The 19572-nt window shown below is 41.7% G+C and overlaps 2 protein-coding genes across 4 annotated transcripts; both read left to right on the top strand.

Moving 5' to 3' along the window:
* Positions 1-39: 39 nt before the first annotated feature.
* On the top strand, positions 40-6893 carry LOC113524950 (uncharacterized). 2 transcript variants are annotated; one of them, XM_053229066.1, is made up of 5 exons: positions 40-267; positions 2238-2282; positions 2492-2794; positions 4580-4870; positions 5714-6154. In XM_053229066.1, exons 2-5 carry the CDS (start codon positions 2240-2242, stop codon positions 5797-5799), a joined length of 723 nt encoding a protein of 240 aa, XP_053085041.1. In that variant the 5' UTR covers positions 40-267; positions 2238-2239; the 3' UTR covers positions 5800-6154. The 2 variants fall into 2 exon arrangements, with proteins under 2 accessions (XP_053085041.1, XP_053085040.1); XM_053229065.1 differs by lacking the exon at positions 5714-6154 and adding an exon at positions 6176-6893 and having other exon boundaries at positions 44-267.
* Positions 6894-9091: 2198 nt separating this feature from the next.
* Positions 9092-18899, top strand: paip1 (poly(A) binding protein interacting protein 1). Of its 2 annotated transcripts, none has more exons than XM_034299331.2 (11): positions 9092-9476; positions 10627-10793; positions 11510-11710; positions 12784-12896; positions 13249-13360; positions 14311-14436; positions 16000-16106; positions 16449-16566; positions 16948-17002; positions 17100-17178; positions 18189-18899. In XM_034299331.2, exons 1-11 carry the CDS (start codon positions 9287-9289, stop codon positions 18274-18276), a joined length of 1356 nt encoding a protein of 451 aa, XP_034155222.1. In that variant the 5' UTR covers positions 9092-9286; the 3' UTR covers positions 18277-18899. The 2 variants fall into 2 exon arrangements, with proteins under 2 accessions (XP_034155222.1, XP_034155221.1); XM_034299330.2 differs by having other exon boundaries at positions 10624-10793.
* The last annotated feature ends 673 nt before the right edge of the window (positions 18900-19572 follow it).

The following is a 19572-nucleotide window of genomic DNA, read 5'->3' as shown; positions in this document are numbered from 1 at the left end:
CCAGAACCCCTGAAATCGTGCACTATGTAGTGAAAAAGGGTGTGACATTTAGGACAGGACCGAATTTAGCATGACAGCAACTCTGTCCAGTCAGAATGTTCCAGAAGCTTCCCCTGACTTCCTGTACTACAGATGCACCACTCACATCCCTGCAGGTGGCTTCAGGTGTGGTGATGATGTCATCAGCCCCACCCCCCCACCTGCACTCCTCTGTCTCAAAGGCTGGAAGAGAGAAGAGCAGAGTGAAGAAGTGATTGTTTTCTCCCGGTGAGTTTATTACAGATTTATTACCCTCATACACACTATAGAGTGAGGATTAAAAGATGGAAATATGATGAATGTGTTAATATAAAAGTGTAATTTTATTAAACTCACACTGAGGGAGCTGCAGTGAGCGTTAGAGCTGCAGTGCTGTGTGCTGATTTGCATATTCTGTAGTTCCTCATCTCTCAGGAACACACATAACTATTAAAACTGAGAAAAACATCACAGATTTAATTCAAATTACAGCAGACGATCTTTCTTTTAATTTATAAACAATGTTAATTAATGATAATTAATGAGCGTATTGTACATTCATCTGTTAAATCAACCTGGTCTGTAAACAGGAACATCCTCATTAGAACAAAGGGAGTGGTGTTCTGTACTGTGCACTGTCCTTAAACACACACTCTCAGTGCTTTACACTGCTTTCAGGTTATTATTGAATTGTTATAGTTATTAGTGTTTTACTGCTCACTTGAATAGAACAGGTTTAATTCATACCTCAATAACTCAAAAACATCAACTTCAGTAAAGGTCTATAGTTAATATATACGTATGTTATTGAACACCTTTAAATACTGTTAAAGTGATCCCTGGCTGCATACAGTGTACAAACCCCTGCTTTAGACTTCTACACAGACAATGTGATTAGATGATGCAGTGTTAGAGCTTTGTGTATACACAGATGCCATCTGGTATTTATGAGGATGAAACAAGATAATGAAGCGTTTGTGCAGGTGTGTGGCGGCAGTAGGCTTGCTGTACGCCTCTAAACACACTCTCTAGCAGTGGAGTAGCTGTGGAGGGTTTTGGATTCAAACCCCCTGAAATATTTTATGACAGTTCCAGATGTTTATTCACAGGTGTTTAAGATAACACACAGCACAGAGGATTATATATGTGTCTAATCACATATTGTGTGCATTAGAATTATTTTAATAAAAGATCATCATTACAATTCTTCCATAATTAATCACTGAAAACCTCAAGTGAACATGTATTTAAGTTAGTTTAATCACATTTTATTGGATTATTGATCAAGTTAATTATATAGTGTAGACTTTCAGACTTTCAAAATGGCTGTAATTCCTAAATGGTAAATGCCATATTTTTGTGGAACTTCTTAAATTGAAGCTGAAAGTCTACACTTCGATCACATCTTGATTGTTTTATTTCAAATCCATTGTGGTGGTGTATAAAGGCAAAATCACAAAAAAATCTGTCATTGTCCAAATACTTCCAGACCTGACTGTATATCTATATCTATATCTATATCTATATATATGCCTAAGACTTGCACAGCACTATATATATATAGTGAGTGTATTTAACTCTATGAGATGTGCAGATTGGGACCTCTGCATTATTAACAGAATACTGATTCCACTGTGTGAGTCACACATTTATGTATTGTGTTTGTTACACCCCAAAAAATATAGAAATAAAATAATATTCTGAGCTGTAATATTATTTAACATCAAAGCTTGTATTAAGTGTAAAATTAATTAAGCTGTGTCCATAAACACAGAATCTGGGATTGTTCGTGTATCAGGTTTGATTTCTGTCGTATTTCAGTGTGAGATGAAGATAATGAAGCACAGAGACAGTAATCCTGACTGAATCCTTCACACTACATAAACTCACACACTCACTCAGGCCCTTGTTTACATTTACACTATTAACACTAGGAGAACTTGTATTAATGTTAATCAGTACTCAGGCTAATCCTCCTAACAGACACGCCAGTCTTTACTTTTCCCTCCATGTGAGAATCAGAAGCCAGACTCGAAGCTGTCGACTCGATGCAGTGAACTCACCTCACACTCACAGTTAGTGAGACAAGCCGCTGATATTTGACCAACATAATACTTTTACAGTCAACAGTAAATTCACCACAGAATCACTTCATGTCAAACAAATTAGCAAATTATTGATTGATTGATGAACTCTGTGTGTGTTCTGTGTTTCTGCAGACATGTGGAGCTACACACTTCTGTTCGGGCTGCAGATTTTCACCTGTAAGTCTTCTTTTCCTGTTAGTAGTGTGTAAACACACACACACACACACACTGCTATATGCTAACTGATGAACAAATCTGTCGTCTCATTATTCACATGTATTGTGACATGGTGTTGGTGTGTTCAGCATTAGCATTATCTACTCAGTGATGTGTGTTAATAGCTTACATTAACTCTACTTCCTTTTTCTTGTTCCTGTTTTCTTCAGTTGCTGCCACTGTGTCTGGTGAACGTTCAGTAACAGCCAAACTTTATCACCCTGCTACTCTCACCGGTGACTGGAAATGTTCTGGTTCACTCAAATGGACCCTGTTTGATAAACCATTCAGTGTTCTGGCTCGGTGTGATCAGACGTCATGCAGGTCAGAGGAGAGATTTAACGTCTCTCATGATCAGTACCTGAAGGGGAATCCACATCTCACCATCACTGCAGCTGATTACAGTACGAGAGGTTTATACACGTGTCAGTGTGATGGCAAAGACGTCTGTGACGTGCGGCTCGTCATTGAGAGTAAGTGTCCTTCTTTTTTTTCACTCATAAGACCTTTTCCAGTTAGTGCTAAAGCTCCTCGTCTCATTAGGTTAGGAGGAATGAAACTAAATACTGATTCTATATGTAACTGTTTTCCTTGTCATTCAGAACCAGCGCTGACCCGGCTTCATTAACCCTTTAACTGTCACTCATTAAAATAGGTGATGAAAAAAAATTTAACCATAAATACCTATTACTAGAGCACCAAATAACAATGTCTAACAGTTTTTTTCATAACTTCACCCTTTTTCTTTTTAGAAAATATAGACCTCTACCATACGGTTGAGATGTCAGTTTATGGTAAAAGATGCTATTCACAAATTGCTATTTTCCTTAACATTTTTCGTGAAACACAATCATTTTAATCTCTCTTTAAAACCGTAAAACAGTTTATTGCTTTTTTACACTCCATCAACATGTTTTTGGCCTGTAAATGTCCAATCAGTACAATGGCTAGGTACACACATCTGTATATATTGATATATACTTCCTCATATGGCATTTCTGCTTTAAAATCAGGCATTGTTTGTCATTTTATACATTTAAACAATTTTGATTCTATGAACAAAACTGTAATTTAAAAAAAAAAAACATTAATTCCAGGTATCACTGAGTTCATTTTGATTACATATTTCATATCGAACATATCAATAACTGCAATTTGGAACAAACATCTGTGTTTACTAACGTATCTGTGTTACATAACATATATGTGCTTAATAAGGCATATGCTGACATATAATGTAATAGGATAATATTGTGTTTTAGTAATATAATCTAATTTCATTGTATTTGTTTGCTTTTTCCACTCAAACATCTTCCTCCCATACTAACTACTATGCTAACATCTGCCCTGCCTCATGGTCATTTCTACCTTTTACCGACATATCAACCGCACGGTTCAGCATGTTTTTGTAAAATTCTGGCACAATGGATTTAAAACATTTTTGATATTTAATATCATATTCCTATTCTTTAAGGTCTCTTCTATCTGAAAAACATCATGGTTATCGCTTACCTACCAAATTCCTGCTTTATGCCCTAATCTTTGGGGAGTGATTTGTGGTGCTGCCCCTGCTGTCAGAGTGGGGAAAGTGCAGGAACTGCTGCTCCACACAGTTGTGTTGAAATAAGATACTCTTTATGCACATTGATTAAGGGGGGTTGGAGCCCCACACCAATCAGGATGATGGGCAGATTTTCTTTCTTCTCATAGGTTTTTTCACTGTCAAAGTCAGCTCTACCGCATGGTTGAGAAGTCAGTTAAAGGGAAGGTATTTGTCTTAAAAGCAGAACTTGTTGCTAAACTGTGTTGGACTGTCAGAATATTCCTAATATAATAAAAATTGTTGTAGCCTAATTTTCCACAATGTCTAAATAAAATAAAGCACATCATTTATTCACACACACACACACACACACACACACACACACACAGAGTATTAAAAATAAAGAGGAAAGCTGTCAGGCTCCTGGCTGGACGTCCTGCAGTTTAGTAATGAGTTCTGTTTCTGAGAGACACAAACATCAGTCAGTTTTGTAGTGTTCACTGTAGCACCTGATTCTCACCTTCTCTAATCTCTGTAAAGTAATTTTTCTGTTTATCTGCATCTCATTGTGTTGTGGTGATGCTGTAGTGCTGTTGTGTGTGGTTTTGTGTTTATAGATTTAGTTTTGTGTTATTATTTCTGTAATGTGGGCATTAACCTCAACACTACACACTTTCTGCTCGTATTTCTAATTCCCTAACTTTCCTCTCCTTAGCTCAAGTGATGAGCCGTGAGATTACCCCAGGCGAGCCCATAGACGTGTACTTACCCCTCACTGACCGGGTGGAGGTGAGTTTTACTGCGAGTGATGCTGCACAACCATCAGACCTGCAGATCTGCACCGTGGACAATGAGAAGACACAGTGCAGTCCAGATTATAAAGAGAGAGCGTCTCGCTTCAACACTCTTCAGATTAAAGATGGAAATGTCTCTGACAGTGGCAGCTACACAGTACGGGATGTAGTGAACAATGAGACTTTAGCCATCTTAAAGGTCCATATGAGAGGTAAGAGAGTGTAAATCAGCAAATACTGTATATAACTGTAAGAAAAAGTATCTGTACGTGTAACAGTTGTAGTTGTAGTTGTACTGAATGCTGAATTCACTACTGAATACAGCTTTTAAACAGTGACAGTCTGGGTTTAAAACTGTATGAGCTGAGACTGGAGGTGTGTGTGTGTGTGTGTGTGTGTGTGTGTGCTGTAGTCTGATTCCTGACAGAAACGGCTCTTCTCAGATCAGCTTTATAACGAACCTCACAAACATGGTGTGAAGGAGTCTGAGTGTTTGTATCACTGCAGTAAAGAGCACAGAAAATGAAAATGAGCCGCAGCAGGTGTTGTGCAGTCTCAGTGTAATTCAGCGTAACCTCTCTGTGTGTTAATACAGAAACATAAAGAGCACGTCTCCCTGCAGAACACAATGGATTCAGATCTAGAGCGCTCAGAGAGCACATCTAGTTAATAAAGCAGGAAGTCAGTCAGGCTCCATCACAGCATCACTCTGCAAGACCCACACCAGTTCTCTCTCAGTGATGGAATGAATCAATAAGAGCTCTGTAGATCTGTATTCGTGTCTCACGCCTCCTCTGGTGTCACCTACGTTTCTGTACGGAAGTAAAAACCAGCACAGAGCTTTAATCCACTTTCAGAGCAGTCAGGCTTTATGTCTGAATTAGAACTGGTGAAGTGTAAAAGAGAAATAAAGTCTGATTCTCTTTGTAGTGTGTTTTTACCTCCTGACACTTTAATATGGATCAAAAACGAACCACATAAACATTCTTTCTGTCCTGCCTCAGTGTGTGGAGGTCTTGCAGACTGATCATGTGATGTTTTATTCGGTTCTCTAGATGTGTCTGTGTCCCAGACTGACTCTGGAGGACGAAGCAGTGTCTCTGGTACATCTATAATTCCTCTGTTTCTTCTGTATATTTAGTTTTATATTTATTAAAAAGCTCTGACGCTGAGCTACACACTAAACTAAATAACTCCGGCAGAAAGCAGGCAATAAAAGGAAAAGCTTTTACAGAAACACACACATGAACAGTTTCCACACTGCACTGAGGGCTAGAAATCTGTTTCTGCCACATGATGGTCAAACCTGGAATAATTAATGACCTACACGTTTCATTTCAAATGAACAGAAGACTGTAGGCTTGATTTTATACCTGAACAGATAATATCTATGAATGGAATGACTGCATGTTAAAATGGGTATCAGAGCCACATGCTGTAAATAATGTGTGATGGTGTGATGGGACTCTGGAACACTGGAAAGCTCACAGGGTGATTCTTCTGTGTGTGTTTTGCAGAGCCATGTCCAGACATCAGGCAGGAGGGAGGTGTACCAGCGTGTGGGATTGTACTGATGCTGCTGCTGCTGCTGGTTGTAGCTGCGTTTGTGTTCCTGATGGTGATGTATGTGCGTCTGAGGAGAGAAAATCAGCAGCTCCGTAAGAAAGATGAAAACAACAGACACAAGCTGCGCCCAATGACTGGAAATGCTAACCATGATCCAGGAGAAGAGCAGGACTTAGTACACACTGAGCTTACTGAACCCACAAACACTGAGAGCAACAGAGAATAGGGGGAGAAAACCTGCTTCAGCTTTACCAAAAATGCCCTCCTCAGGTGTTATTAGTGTTTATGTGAAATATGCAAAGTATTTTCACATGAAGGAGATCAGAGGAGATGCATCTTAATCAGAGACTTCGCTCTTCTTATAAAGTGTTTGTATGGATAAAGTTGTGAAAGAAGCTGGATTTCAGTGAGCGCTCAGTCAGCTTATTCTTCAAACCATGTTACTGACTCTGAATACGAGCCGAATCTCTGAAACGTCCACATTTAGAAAATTATTAAGTGAGGAGGTTGTTTAAAGCAGTGCCATGGTTTTATATGAAATGTTTGTACATGTTTTATTATGATGAAAGGCATCTAAATTTTAAAGCTGAATATTTGTTTTTTACTGCATTTGTGTAGACACATGTAATGTGTAACGTCACATGTAATATTAAAGTGTGAGTTTCTGGAGCAGTGTGATTGTGTGATTATTATTCCCTGTTCTGTTAGTCTGCTGTTTTAAAGCAGCCCTCCTCTGTAAAGTGACCTTGGCTCTGAGAAAGGTGATTTATTATTATTATTATTATTATTATTATTATTATTATTATTATTATTATTGTGCACACTTCCCCACCAGAAGTAAAGTAAAGGCTCGAGCTGGACGAGCTCACACAGAGGACAGTCGTATTTACACTGATGTGATCTGATCAGATTATTTCCTCTTATCTCTACACTCTTCTCTCTTCGATTCACATTTTTATTCCTCATATCAGCGCTCTTCTCCTTGAGAAAGCAGACCTGAGACCTGTATCACCCAATGTTTCAGGTCCAGCTGCTGCATTTTTGGCCCAACAGAACTGAATTCAGAAGGTAACACACATGAATAAACTAAAAAAATATATATATATATATATACCCTGATTAGCCATGTTTACTTCTAAAAAGCTGCCACTGTAGAGCAAGGCATGCCCACAGAGACTATGTGTATGTGTACACTCACCGAGCACTTTATTAGGAACACTTTAGTACAATATATAGATGAAAGTATTGGGACACCTGACCATTATACTCATATGTGCATGTTGAACGTCTCATTCCAGATTTATTCCCCTGTGTGTTTGCTGTTATAATGAGCTCCACTCTTCTGGGAAGGTTTCCACTAGATGTTGGAGCGTGGCTGTGGGGATTTGTGTTCATTCAGCTACAAGAGCATTAGTGAGGTCAGGCGCTGATGTTGGGATGTCGAGGAGGTCTGGGGTTCAGTCGGTGTTCCAGTTCATCCCAAAGGTGTTCAGTGGGGTTGAGGTCAGGGCTCTGTGCAGGACACTCGAGTTCTTCCACTCCAACCCTCACACACCATGTCTTCATGGAGCTGGCTTTGTGCACAGGGGCATTGTCATGCTGGAGCAGGTTTGAGTCTCTTAGTTCCAGTGAAGGGAAACTGTAATGCTACAGCACACAGAGACGTTCTGTACAGTTGTGTGCTTCAGATTCTGTGGCAGCAGTTTGGGGAAGAGGCACATATGGGTGTGATGGTCAGGTGTCCACAAACTTTTGTCTACATAGTGTATGTCCATGGATTCTACTAGATGTTGGAAACACTTCTTTGAGATTCTGGTCCACGTTGACATGATCGCATCACGCAATTCTGCACTTCCATGCTGTGAGTCTCCTGTTCTACTGCGTCCAAAGGTGTTATAATGGATTCAGATCTGGTGACTGGGAAGGCCACTGAAGATCACTGAACTCATCGTAATGTTCATGAAACCAGTTTGTGACGACTTTTGCTTTGTGACATGGTGCATTATCATGCTGGAATAATAAGCCATTAGAAGATGGTAAATTGTGGAAATGAAGTGATGCACATGGTCAGAAACTATACTCAAATACCCTGTGCATTCAAGCCATGATTGATATTAACAAGCCCAAAGTGTGCCAAGAAACCATTCCCCACACCATCGCACCACCTCCACCAGCCTGGATTGGTGACACAAGGCAGGATGGATCCATGGATTCATTCTATTCATGCCAGATTCTGACCTACCATCTGTGTTCCTCAGCAGAAATCCAGATTCATCAGACCAGGCTACATATTTCTTCAAGTGAAGAATGCACATATTCTGTGCAGTCTGTTGTGCTTTTCTGCTCACCACAGTTGTACAGAGTGGTTATGAGTTCCTGTAGCCTTTCTTTAAGCTTGAACCAGTCTGGCCATTCTCCGTTGCCCTCTCTCGTCAACAAGGCGTTTCCGTCTGCAGAGCTGCTGCTCACTGGATGTTTTTCCTTTATTGCACCACTCTGAGTAAACTCTACAGACTATTGTGTGTGGAAATCCCAGGAGATCAGGAGTTGTAGAAATCCTCACACCAGCCTGTCTGGCACCAACAATCATGTCACAGTCAGAATCACTGAGATCACACTTTTTCTCCATCCTGATGGCTGATGTGAACATTAGCCGAAGCTGCTGACGCGAATCTGCATGATTTTATACACTGCACCGCTACCACATGACTGGCTGATTAGATAACTGCATGAACGAGTAGGTGTACAGGTGTTCCTAATAAAGTGCTCAGTGAGTTTATACCTGTATGTCTATTGGAGTTAGTGCCACTGTTCGCTAGGTGGCGCTGTAGACGCACTGGTTCGAAAACACCACACTCTCAAGCGGAAGAAGAAGAAAATAAAGCGGAAGTTGTTGTAGTTCTGAGAGGGCTAAAAATAAGCTAAGCTAGGCTAGTGTCAGCGAGTTAATATGAAAGTAAGAGACTGTGCGTTAACAGTGCGCATTTCCGGCTGTGTGTGAGTTTAACAGTAATCGGATGGTGATCTAGCTCTGGTTCTGCGTTAGTGAAAGTGTAAAAGTGATGGCGGATAACGCGGAGGGGTTTGACCGGGCTCCCGGTGCGGGGCGGAGCCGGGGGAAGGCGAGCGGGCCCGGGCAGGGAGACAGCAGCAGACCCCGAGAGCCGGAGCTCGCGGACGGAGACGCGGTGTTTAGCCGCTGCCAGCCGCTCCGCCAGCCGCGCACTCCTGTACCTGCTGCCGAGGGCTCCGGTACCTGCTCCTCACCTCACCCCCGACTTTACACACTCTATTCACACACACACACTCTCTCTCTCTCTCTCTCTCTCTCTCACTCTCTCTCTCTCTCTCTGTGTAGCTTAGCAAACCAGCGTTTAACTCTCAGGCTTTAACGAGTTCTCTATAAACACTTCACTTAAACCTGCTGTTTAACTCTAACACTCTGTTATTACTTTGCAAACAGCTGCTACTTAGCTAAACGCTAGATTATCTTACCTTAGATTAGCTTAGTTTAGCTAGTTATTGCTAGCTGCTAAAAATATAAATAAACAAACAGCTGGAGAGATGCAGAGAGAGAGAGAGAGAGAGAGAGAGAGGGGTGTTTTTGCTCTACACTGAACTCATCAAATCAAAAGATGAATATGAGACGATAGATCAGAATTTCAGCTTCATTTCCTGATATTTACATCTAGACGTTTAAACCACTCAGGACATGGCGCATTAGTGGCAGATCATCCAGCTTTTAATAACACTTAATATTTGCTTGCAATAACTGCATCAAGCCGGTGATCCACTGACATCACCAAACTGCTGCTTTCTTCTTCTGTGCTGCTTTTCCAGGCTTGTAGCAGCAGCTTCTTTCAGTTGGTGTTAGTTTTGGGGGGTTTCTCCCTTCAGTCTCCTCTTCAGGAGGTGAAATGCTGCTCAGTTGGGTTAAGGTCTGCTGATGGACTTGGCCAGTCTAAAACCTTCCACTTTTCCCCTGATGAAGTGCTTTGTTGTGTTGCAGTGTGTTTTGGGTCGTTGTCTTGCTGCATGATGGAGTTTCTCCCGATTAGATTGGATGCATTTCTCTGTAAATTGTCAGACAGAATGTTTCTGTAGACTTCTGAATTCATTCTGCTGCTGCCATCATGAGCTCCATCATCAGTAAAGATTAGTGAGTCTGTTCCAGAAGCTGCTGTGTCCAGAAACATGTGAATAAAATGAGATGAATGAATAATCAGGACACACCCTCAGTGGTGAATCTCACCTGTGCTGGTTCTCGTGTGTGTGTGCGTGTGTGTGTACGTGTGTGTGTACGTGTGTGTGTACGTGTGTGTGTACGTGTGTGTGTACGTGTGTGTGTACGTGTGTGTGCGTGTGTGTGTGCGTGTGTGTGCGTGTGTGCGTGTTCTAGCAGACAGCAGCAGAGCGGCGTCCACGTTGTCGTCCAGCTCGTCAGTCAGTAACAGCAGCAGTGCAGCAGCAGCAGCAGTAAAACCTCAGCCTGGTCAGAGTGCAGTGTACGAGTCCAGACTGTCAGCACACGCCCCCGAGTTCATCCCCTCCACCTACACACCTGTCCAGGTGAGACGTCCAGGTGTAGTGCTGTCCATAACGCCCACGTACGTGTGTTTATACTGATCTGATGTACCTACACGTGTAACTGCTCTCTCAGCGCTTTCACCTCAGACTGCGAGCGACGTGTCACTTATCGTGTTACTGATTCAGACGTTTAAAACAGTCACCGCTGTTAACATCATCATCATCTTCCTGCAGTGTGATAATTACGGAGAAGATTTCATGCCAGATGAAAAAAACAGGAAGTACACAGTACACAGATGGTGTTGCTTTTCGTTTGTTACATGAGAACAACACGTCACACTGAAAAGCAAAACCTTCACAGCATTACGTCGCTTTATCTGTGGAACGTTTAATGGATTAAATGCTGAGTTTGTATCAGGAGCGACTGTAATCCCTCACTGCATTTCACTTTCAGCACTGTGTTACAGTCACGCCACTCTGAAATGCAGTCGCTGTCCAATCACAGACCTAAGCCACATTTGGGGGCGTGGCTATAATCAGAGAAGGGACTGAAAGTGTTTCTACGTTAATGAATGACTTTTATAGTTTCTTATAATTTTTAAAAAAAATTCCTACTACATTAAACACTTCAACATTTAAAATTATTACTAGAACATCTTGAGATTCATCACCATGTTATTTACTCCTGTGAACTGTTGTATCATTACCCTCATGACTCTGACGTGTGTGTGTGTGTGTGTGTGTGATGAACACTACAGGAAGATGTGTATGAGGACGACGGCTATGACGGTTACTACCCCGAGTTCTCTCTGGCGGATCTGGTACAGGACATCCTCAGCCACCTGAACTCGTCCCCAGGCTCGTTCGAGACGGACATCGGGAGCATCACGGCCACGCTGAACGACTGGGTGACCTCGGAGGAGACGCTGCGGGAGCTGGTCGAGCTCATCTTCACACAGGTGTTACCAAAACAATGATTATTTATCAGTTCTGAATGAAATGTAGAAGTGGGATTCATCTCTCACACACACACACACACATTTAAATACAGACACGCCCACATTTATCCATATATGAACATCTCATTCCTGTAAATAGGACTCGCATGAATGTAAAAATCAGTCGTAGCTTTGGGAAGGTGTGTGTCTGCTTTCAGTACTGAAATCTGTTCAGTTTCTAAAAGCACAACTGAGGATAGTCTGTGCTGCTTTCACTGCAGTTCTGTGAGACTTTAGATGGATGGATGGACTTTACTCATCCCGAGGTTAGGGCTGCACAATATAACGAAATGATCAAAATATCGCAAATGTAAATATCGCTATACACATATCACATCTTCCCCAATAACTGAATGATTTTAATACTTCAGAAAGTTACAAAAAAAAGTATGTTTAGGGTGACGCAGATAGCAGAGAATGCTTTCTTTTCCTCAAAAGACCATGAAACGTATGTTTGTCATTTTCAGTTTTTAGATATATAAATATATATAAATATAAATATAAATATAATTTAAATTGGTTTTACACACATATAACATTATCTTATCCCATATTGTGTTTTTCTTCAGTATCCTGCCTACCTGAGGTGTAATTTTAGAGTTACAGCAGGCTGTTAAACCACGGGAGGAGAAACGTGTGCTGAAATGTAGCTCTACTAGAAACCTGACTGTTTTAGTGTAACATGGACAGATGGAGTCACGTATCAGAGCTTTCAGGGAAAACACGACTACAGGAACACATGTACATCACTGTTTATAATGTGAAAGAGTTTGTCGTTAATTAATAATAAAGTGCGTCACACAAACTGTTTAACAGCTTTAGCTGTGTGTGTGTGTGTGTGTGTGTGTGTGTGTGTGTGTGATGGTACAGAGAGGAAGAGGCATGATGTAGGCAGGATGTGTGCAGCAGCACTGACGCCCAGCAGTTCTGAAACACATGGTTTATTAGGGACAGAGTCAGAAGCGCGCACACACACACACACACACACACACACACACCCCTGTATTAATCAGTCTTCCTGTGTTGTTTTACAGTCCACTTCGATGCCCAACTTCACCTACACAGGGGCTCGACTCTGCAACTTCCTGTCTCATCATCTCACTCTGAGTCCGGCCAGCGGAAACTTCCGGAACCTCCTGCTCCAGCGGTAGCGATATTATTACCCTACTGTATTACACCAGTGCGGGGGGAGTGTGTGCGGGGGGAGTGTGCGCGGGGAGAGTGCGTGTGCTGGGAGTGCGTGCGCGGGGAGAGTGCGCGGGGGGAGAGTGCGCGGGGGGAGAGTGCGCGCGGGGGGAGAGTGCGCACAGGGAGTGTGTTTTCAGCGGCAGCTCTAATCACTAATCAGCACCTCGGTTGTGTTTCATTCACCATTCAGTCTAGTGCACTGTGCAGGTGACACTTTACTCATTTAGTCAACGTTATTTGACTCCACTCTGGTGTGTGTGTGTGTGTGTGTGTGTGTGTGTGTGTGTGTGTGTGTGTGTGTGTGTGTGTAGGTGTCATACTGAGTATAATCAGAGACAGCAGGCCCTGATGGGTGATGAGGAAACTCAGAGGAGGTTTCACACTTATGTCCTGTTTCTGGGAGAACTCTACCTAAACCTTGAGGTTTGTATACACACACACACACACACACACACACAGTCAGAGATAGAACTGTAACTTTAAGTTCTTCGACGTCTTCAGGACAGAGCAGTTTACGCTTCTTGGCAGTTTCTTGGTAACACGACAAGATGCGATTTTTTTGTCTTATTAACTTCAGGAGACAGAAAAAAAAGTGGGGCTGGTGAGGGAATGACTTGTTTCACAACATGAAATGTAACTATAATTGGATAAAAAGTATGACATGTCGTTCTTTAATAAATAAAAGATTATAATTGTTGGTAAATTGCTGTGGTGTAGGAGGAATAAAACACTCAGGAATATGAGTGTTATAGGAAAATAATACTAACACTAACTCTGCTTCATCACACCGCCTCATTGATTCATTTCCTGTAACAGCACAATGGTTTTTATTCCTTATGTATGTAGTGTGATGCAAAGGGGAGGTGATGTGTGCAGAGATGATATTATTATTATTATTATTATTATTATTATTATTAACAATAATAATAAAGGCATCTCTGGTGTGTTTTTCAATGCACGTTGGCTGTTTTAACATTTATTTAAATACTGATAAGTTGCTTATAATGTTATTATGTTAGTCACAAGATAGAGATGAATTTCACTGTTTAGATAATTAATAGAAGTAGACCAACAACTTTTGTTTCTGGAAAAAAATAAACAAATAAAACTGTTAGTGAGCAATTTTTTGAGTCTAAAGAGTCAGTTCTGAGCTGAGTGACTCACTGAACCGAGCCGGAACTTCCATCACTAATGTCTGCACTCATTCCCCCTCTGAAAACTCGGTTCTTGGCCCAGACACGTACGACCTCACTGCAGAAACATCTCAGACAGTGATGGTCTCTCATACAAGTGCTCGGTTTAAGGTGGAAGTATTTTTAACCCAGTGTTTAGTTCACTTCCTGCTTCTCTCTCTCTCTCTCTCTCTCTCTCAGGTGAAGAGTGTGAAGGGCACCATGTCTCGGGCGGAGATCCTCCTCACTGCACTGAAGGACCTGATGGACACGCTGTTCTCTCAGCCCAAAGACAGGAACCTGATCTGTGCCGTCAAGCTGCTGAAGGTAACCACACGGAGCACACCCTCACCTACCCCAGGGTTACTGCAGGTCACATGACCACACAATTAACCCACCCTCATACACATCTCAGTACTGCGTTCAGGAGCTCATTTCTACACCTCGGGTTCTGCTGGGAGTTCTGTTTAACTCCAGAGATTGTGTACTCCCCTGAACTTTTTGTAGTGTTATGAATTGAAATGGATTTCACTAGAATTTTAGCTGTGAATCAATGCAAAATAGATTACACGATACTACAGAAGTGGAGAGAAAAGCCAGTATGGTTTGCAAAAATTATTATAAATAAGAACGTTGTGAGTGTGTAAGTATTCACCCACGTTACTGTGAAACCTGTAAAATAGTCATCAGATATGACACAGTTAGTTGAATGGAGTCGAACTGCTTATGACACGTCATGTAATCTCAATATAAATACACCTGTTCCAAGAAGAAACTGGAGTTACTTAAATGCGCGTCATGGTGAGAGTTATCAAAACAAGTCCAGGACTAAGTTCTTGAAACGTATCAATCAGGGTTTCGTTATAAAAAGTATCCCAAAATCCATTATTAAAAAAGGAAAGAATACAGCACAATCGCGAGGCTTAAAGTAAGTGATCAGGTGAAGAGGAGATTACTCGGAGAAGCAACCAAGAGGCCAAGGGTAACGCTGAACATGATGCTACCACCACCATGCTTCACAGGGAACATTGAGCTTTGTCCCAAGGCCAAAAATTTGATCAAATTAATTTTGATCTCATCAGACCTGTGAACTTTTACCACATGCTTACTGAGTCTCCAACAAACTCCAAACAGGGTTTGATACGATTAACCACTCTTCCATAAAGTACAGCTGTGGATCTCTCTTTACACGTGTACTGGGTGATGGGGTCGCAAGTGGACGTGGCTAAGTCCAGGTGTGAACCACAGACAACATGCGGAGGTGCTCTGGGACACATACAGCCACATCACATCTGCAGCGTGAACACGAATGCGTCTCGATGCGTCCCGGACAGCAGCAAAGGACCGCCTGATCGACTCTGTCGCTATCCTCGGCAGAAAATCCGTAATCGCTGTGACACTGTGTGGAAATGACGCTGAACGTTAGAGCTCTCTGCTGCTAGACTAACGGATAGAGACGATGCTATAACAGCAGAGACGAAAGCAGCTGCTTTTCAGAGCTTCATTCATCTCATCTCTCATTCATTTATAAGTTTTGTTAACAGACAAGAAGATTAAAACGTTTGAAACAGTGCATACAGGTACAGGAGATAAGATTCATGGGACATTTCCGCATGAAAATAAATGCAGTGGAAGACTGACATAATAAATGTACGTGACAGTCTTTCTCCAGCAGAACCGACGTCTGAAATCTGATCACAGCGGCTCAGTGGAGTGCTCACTGTACCTGCAGCTCTTACACAAGACCCCTGCTAGTGATGTGAGAGAGAACTGAGAATATCTACACAATCTTTCTCACTGTACTGCTGACAAAAACACCGAACTATAAAAAACTATATAACTGATGTCACACAAGTGCGTGCGTGTGTGTGTGTGTGTGTGTGTGTGTAGCTCACAGGTTCAGTTCTGGAGGATGCGTGGAAGCAGAGTGGAAAGTCTCACATGGACGAGCTGATCCAGAAAATCGAGGGCATCTTACTGGACGCTCAGTGTAGCCGGTGTGTGTGTGTGTGCGTGTGTGTGTCTGTTTTTTGTGTGTGTGTCTGTTTTTTGTGTGTGTGTGTCTGTTTTTTGTGTGTGTGTGTCTGTTGTTTGTTTGTTTGTGTGTGTCTGTTGTTTGTGTGTGTCTGTTGTTTGTGTGTGTGTGTGTCTGTTGTTTGTGTGTGTGTCTGTTGTTTGTGTGTGTGTGTGTGTACTCACTACACAAACACATCAAGCATGAATACTTGGACCCCTGATTACTGCCATTACAGTACATGATACTATTTGTTTTGTAAAGTGTGTGTGTGTGTTTTTGTGTGTGTGTATGTGTATGTGTGTGTGTGTGTGTGCGTGTGCAGTGATGTGAGACAGATGTTGCTGAAGCTGGTGGAGTTGAGATCCAGTAACTGGGGCAGAGTTCATGCAGCAGCGGCGTACAGCGAGGCCACGCCCGACAACGACCCCAACTACTACATGGTAACCGCACAACACACACGATTCAAACAACTTTACTTAAACAAACAGTTTGGACAAAATAATCCCTGTTCACACCACATGCAGTCGATCAGCTGTGTGTGTGTGTGTGTGTGTGTGTGTGTGTGAGAGACAGAGAGAGAAACACACAGTAAAGATCAGCTTTTTCCTCAGCACAGTTTGTAGTGTCAGACCTGGGCAGGGGGCGTGGCCTAAAGTCTGATTTTCATTTTCATTCTCATATGAACTGTATCTGTGATTGTGTGTGAGTGTGTGTGATTGTGTGTGTGTTCAGCAGGACAGTGTGTACAGATCAGTGAGTGTGTGTGTCTGTGTGTGTTTGTGCTGATGGAGGTATATTCTTCTCTCTCTCTCTTTTTTCAGAATGAACCCACTTTCTACACCGCAGACGGAACTCCATTCACAGCTGCTGACCCAGGTGTGTGTACCTGTGTGTGTGTCTTTGTGTGTTTGTGTGTGTCTCTGTGTCTGTACGTGTGTGTAGTTTGTTCACGCTCTAGCTGTGTGAGTTACAGATTACTCAGAGAAATACCAGGAGATTTTAGAGAGAGAGGATTACTTCCCAGAGTTCTACGAGGAGAACGGAAATGAAGCGTGAGTCTCTCTCTTACACACACACTCACTCTCACACACACACACACACACACACACACATACACTCACACACACATACACACTCACTCACACACACACATACACACTCACAGACACACTCACACACACACATACACACTCACATACACTCACACACACACACACACACACACTCGCATACACACACACTCACACACACACACAAACTCACATACATGCGCACACACACACACACACTCTCTCTCTCACTCACTCACTCACTCACACACACACACACACACACACACACACACACACACTCTCTCACTCTCTCCAACCAATCAGAGACTAGGAAACCACATTTAAATATACCTCTGAGGTTGTTACCATGGATACAGGTGTGATATAACGCCATCATGAGTAGGAAAGTGACTTTGTTTACACACACATGCACACATACACGCACACATGCACACACACACACACACACACACACACACACTGTGGACAATCTGTTCTTTAGACGAGAACCTGAAGTAGACTAGCTGTGTATGTATGCTAATAAAAGAGTGAGAGCACGCTCATTGATTCATCGTCCAGCAGGGGGCGTTGTGGTCACGTAAACCATCAAGGCTGCAGGGTGTCACTTCACTCGTCATTCAGTTAAATCCTCGAGTATTACTCAGTCACGGCTAATTCGAGTAGCGCACACACGGTATGAAATAATAGATACACACCCTATATAGTGCACTAACATAATGCACTGTATGTCCAATAGGGATCCATTCGTGAGTAAGATCCTTACTTCCTTGATCTCTCTAGATCTAGTGTATGCATTAATCACACCCTAAACCCTACACCCTATGTAGTGCACATGTCCAGTAAAAACTAGGCATTTGGGATAGAATTGCGCTACCTAGGGTTGTTATGCTGTGGTCTATGTACAATAAAAACTTTTGAAACTTAAAATTAACTAGCAAGCTGCGTGTGTGTGTGTGTGTGTGTGTGTGTGTGTGTGTGTGTGTTTTCAGGCTCTATGGTGAGGAGGATGAGATGGAGCCAGAGATCGAGGAGGCATTTGAGAAGTTCTGTCTGGAGACTGAGAGACAAAAACCATAAAAACTTTACAGTGCTGAAGCGTCTGCTCTCGCCATCGCCACGAGAATCCACACCATGTTTTACCTTCCTTTTATTTTAGATCATTAAGCATAAAGAGCATGGGCTGGCTTTAGAGATTTAATTCTGGCTGGAGTTTCCACTGGCTCGTGGACGAGTGGTTACTGGTTTGACTTTGTTTTGTGTGTTTAGGTTTGTGGAAGAGAAGCGAGCAGTTAGCAGTGAGGTTATATTTCTTCAGTGAGAGATGTCTAACTGCTTCCTGTTAGAGAAGAATGAGAGAGGAGAGAGGGTTTGGTTTTTAGCATGCGGGTTTGATGATACAGAAGAATCAAAAAAAAAAAAAGAACAGATTTTCAGTGTTTATTGTTTTCTTTCTTTCTTTTTTGTCTGGTTCATTTGGAACCTTTTTAAGAGTTTTACAGATTTTGATGCACTTCCAAGAGGGAGCTTTAGATTCTTGAGTCCTGGAATACAATCTCAGTGAAAGGTGGATTCAGGAGGTGTGTGATTTTCAGCACTATACACACACACACACACACACACGCAGAGGAATGTTTATTTTATTAGAGTATTGTAAATATTATTTACTGCATCGTTGGCCTGCAATAAATCTTTATAACAGCTCTGATTAGTCGTGACTCCTTTATTCTCTTTGTATCATAACAAATAAATTTATCATTTAAATAGTTTTAAATAGCTGCCATTTTAAATGTTTATACAGTGTTTATTTATGAAACCAAGGTGCACTACAACTGCACAACTTCCACACATGAATGATTTGGCTTCTTGAACCTACTTGCAGATATGAGCCAGATTTTTTCACGTTTTTTTTTTTTTTGGAAATGTAGGCAGTGCTGTTAATCTAGCAATGTAAGTTAGTATCTTATAATCAAAATGGTTCTACTGAACTCTTTTCAATATCTGAGCTGTTTCTTAGCATAAATTCATCTTCAGTGAGCACTTTATGCTATTCAGGGTCGCAGTATCATTTGATGTTAATTATTTCAAAGTAATTATTTTCTTTGTCTTCGTGTAAGTCATCATTTGTTCAAAAAGCTTTTCGTATGATGAAAAAAATCACAAACTTTGTCCAGTTTAGGTGGTGGTGGTTCATAGTGGTGGTGTCTGATTACATTCATGTCCAGTACACAATATTTTTACAGTAGAGGAACAGGATTAAAAAAAAAAATCATTTTTGTCCTGGCAACAAATGCTGCCAAAAAACAGTCTGCACTGTGATTAGTCAACGCACTGAAACGTAATGTGTGTTTTCCACAAATTATAGTCAAGAAAATA

This window comes from Pangasianodon hypophthalmus, chromosome 24 (assembly GCF_027358585.1).
Source record: "Pangasianodon hypophthalmus isolate fPanHyp1 chromosome 24, fPanHyp1.pri, whole genome shotgun sequence".
NCBI classification, from domain to species: Eukaryota; Metazoa; Chordata; class Actinopteri; order Siluriformes; family Pangasiidae; genus Pangasianodon; species Pangasianodon hypophthalmus.
This window is presented reverse-complemented; position numbering and strand designations above follow the sequence as displayed.

What these genes read in the sequence shown, in the direction of transcription:
- paip1 (XM_034299330.2), top strand. Translation starts at nt 9,287, where the DNA reads ATGGCGGATAACGCGGAGGGGTTTGACCGGGCTCCCGGTGCGGGGCGG. An exon ending in AACTCTACCTAAACCTTGAG is followed by an intron (nt 13,361 to 14,310) that starts GTTTGTATACAC and finishes TCTCTCTCTCAG; the next exon opens with GTGAAGAGTGTGAAGGGCAC. An exon ending in CTGGACGCTCAGTGTAGCCG is followed by an intron (nt 16,107 to 16,448) that starts GTGTGTGTGTGT and finishes GTGCGTGTGCAG; the next exon opens with TGATGTGAGACAGATGTTGC.
- LOC113524950 (XM_053229065.1), top strand. Translation starts at nt 2,240, where the DNA reads ATGTGGAGCTACACACTTCTGTTCGGGCTGCAGATTTTCACCT. An exon ending in CGTGCGGCTCGTCATTGAGA is followed by an intron (nt 2,795 to 4,579) that starts GTAAGTGTCCTT and finishes TCCTCTCCTTAG; the next exon opens with CTCAAGTGATGAGCCGTGAG. An exon ending in CTTAAAGGTCCATATGAGAG is followed by an intron (nt 4,871 to 6,175) that starts GTAAGAGAGTGT and finishes TGTGTTTTGCAG; the next exon opens with AGCCATGTCCAGACATCAGG.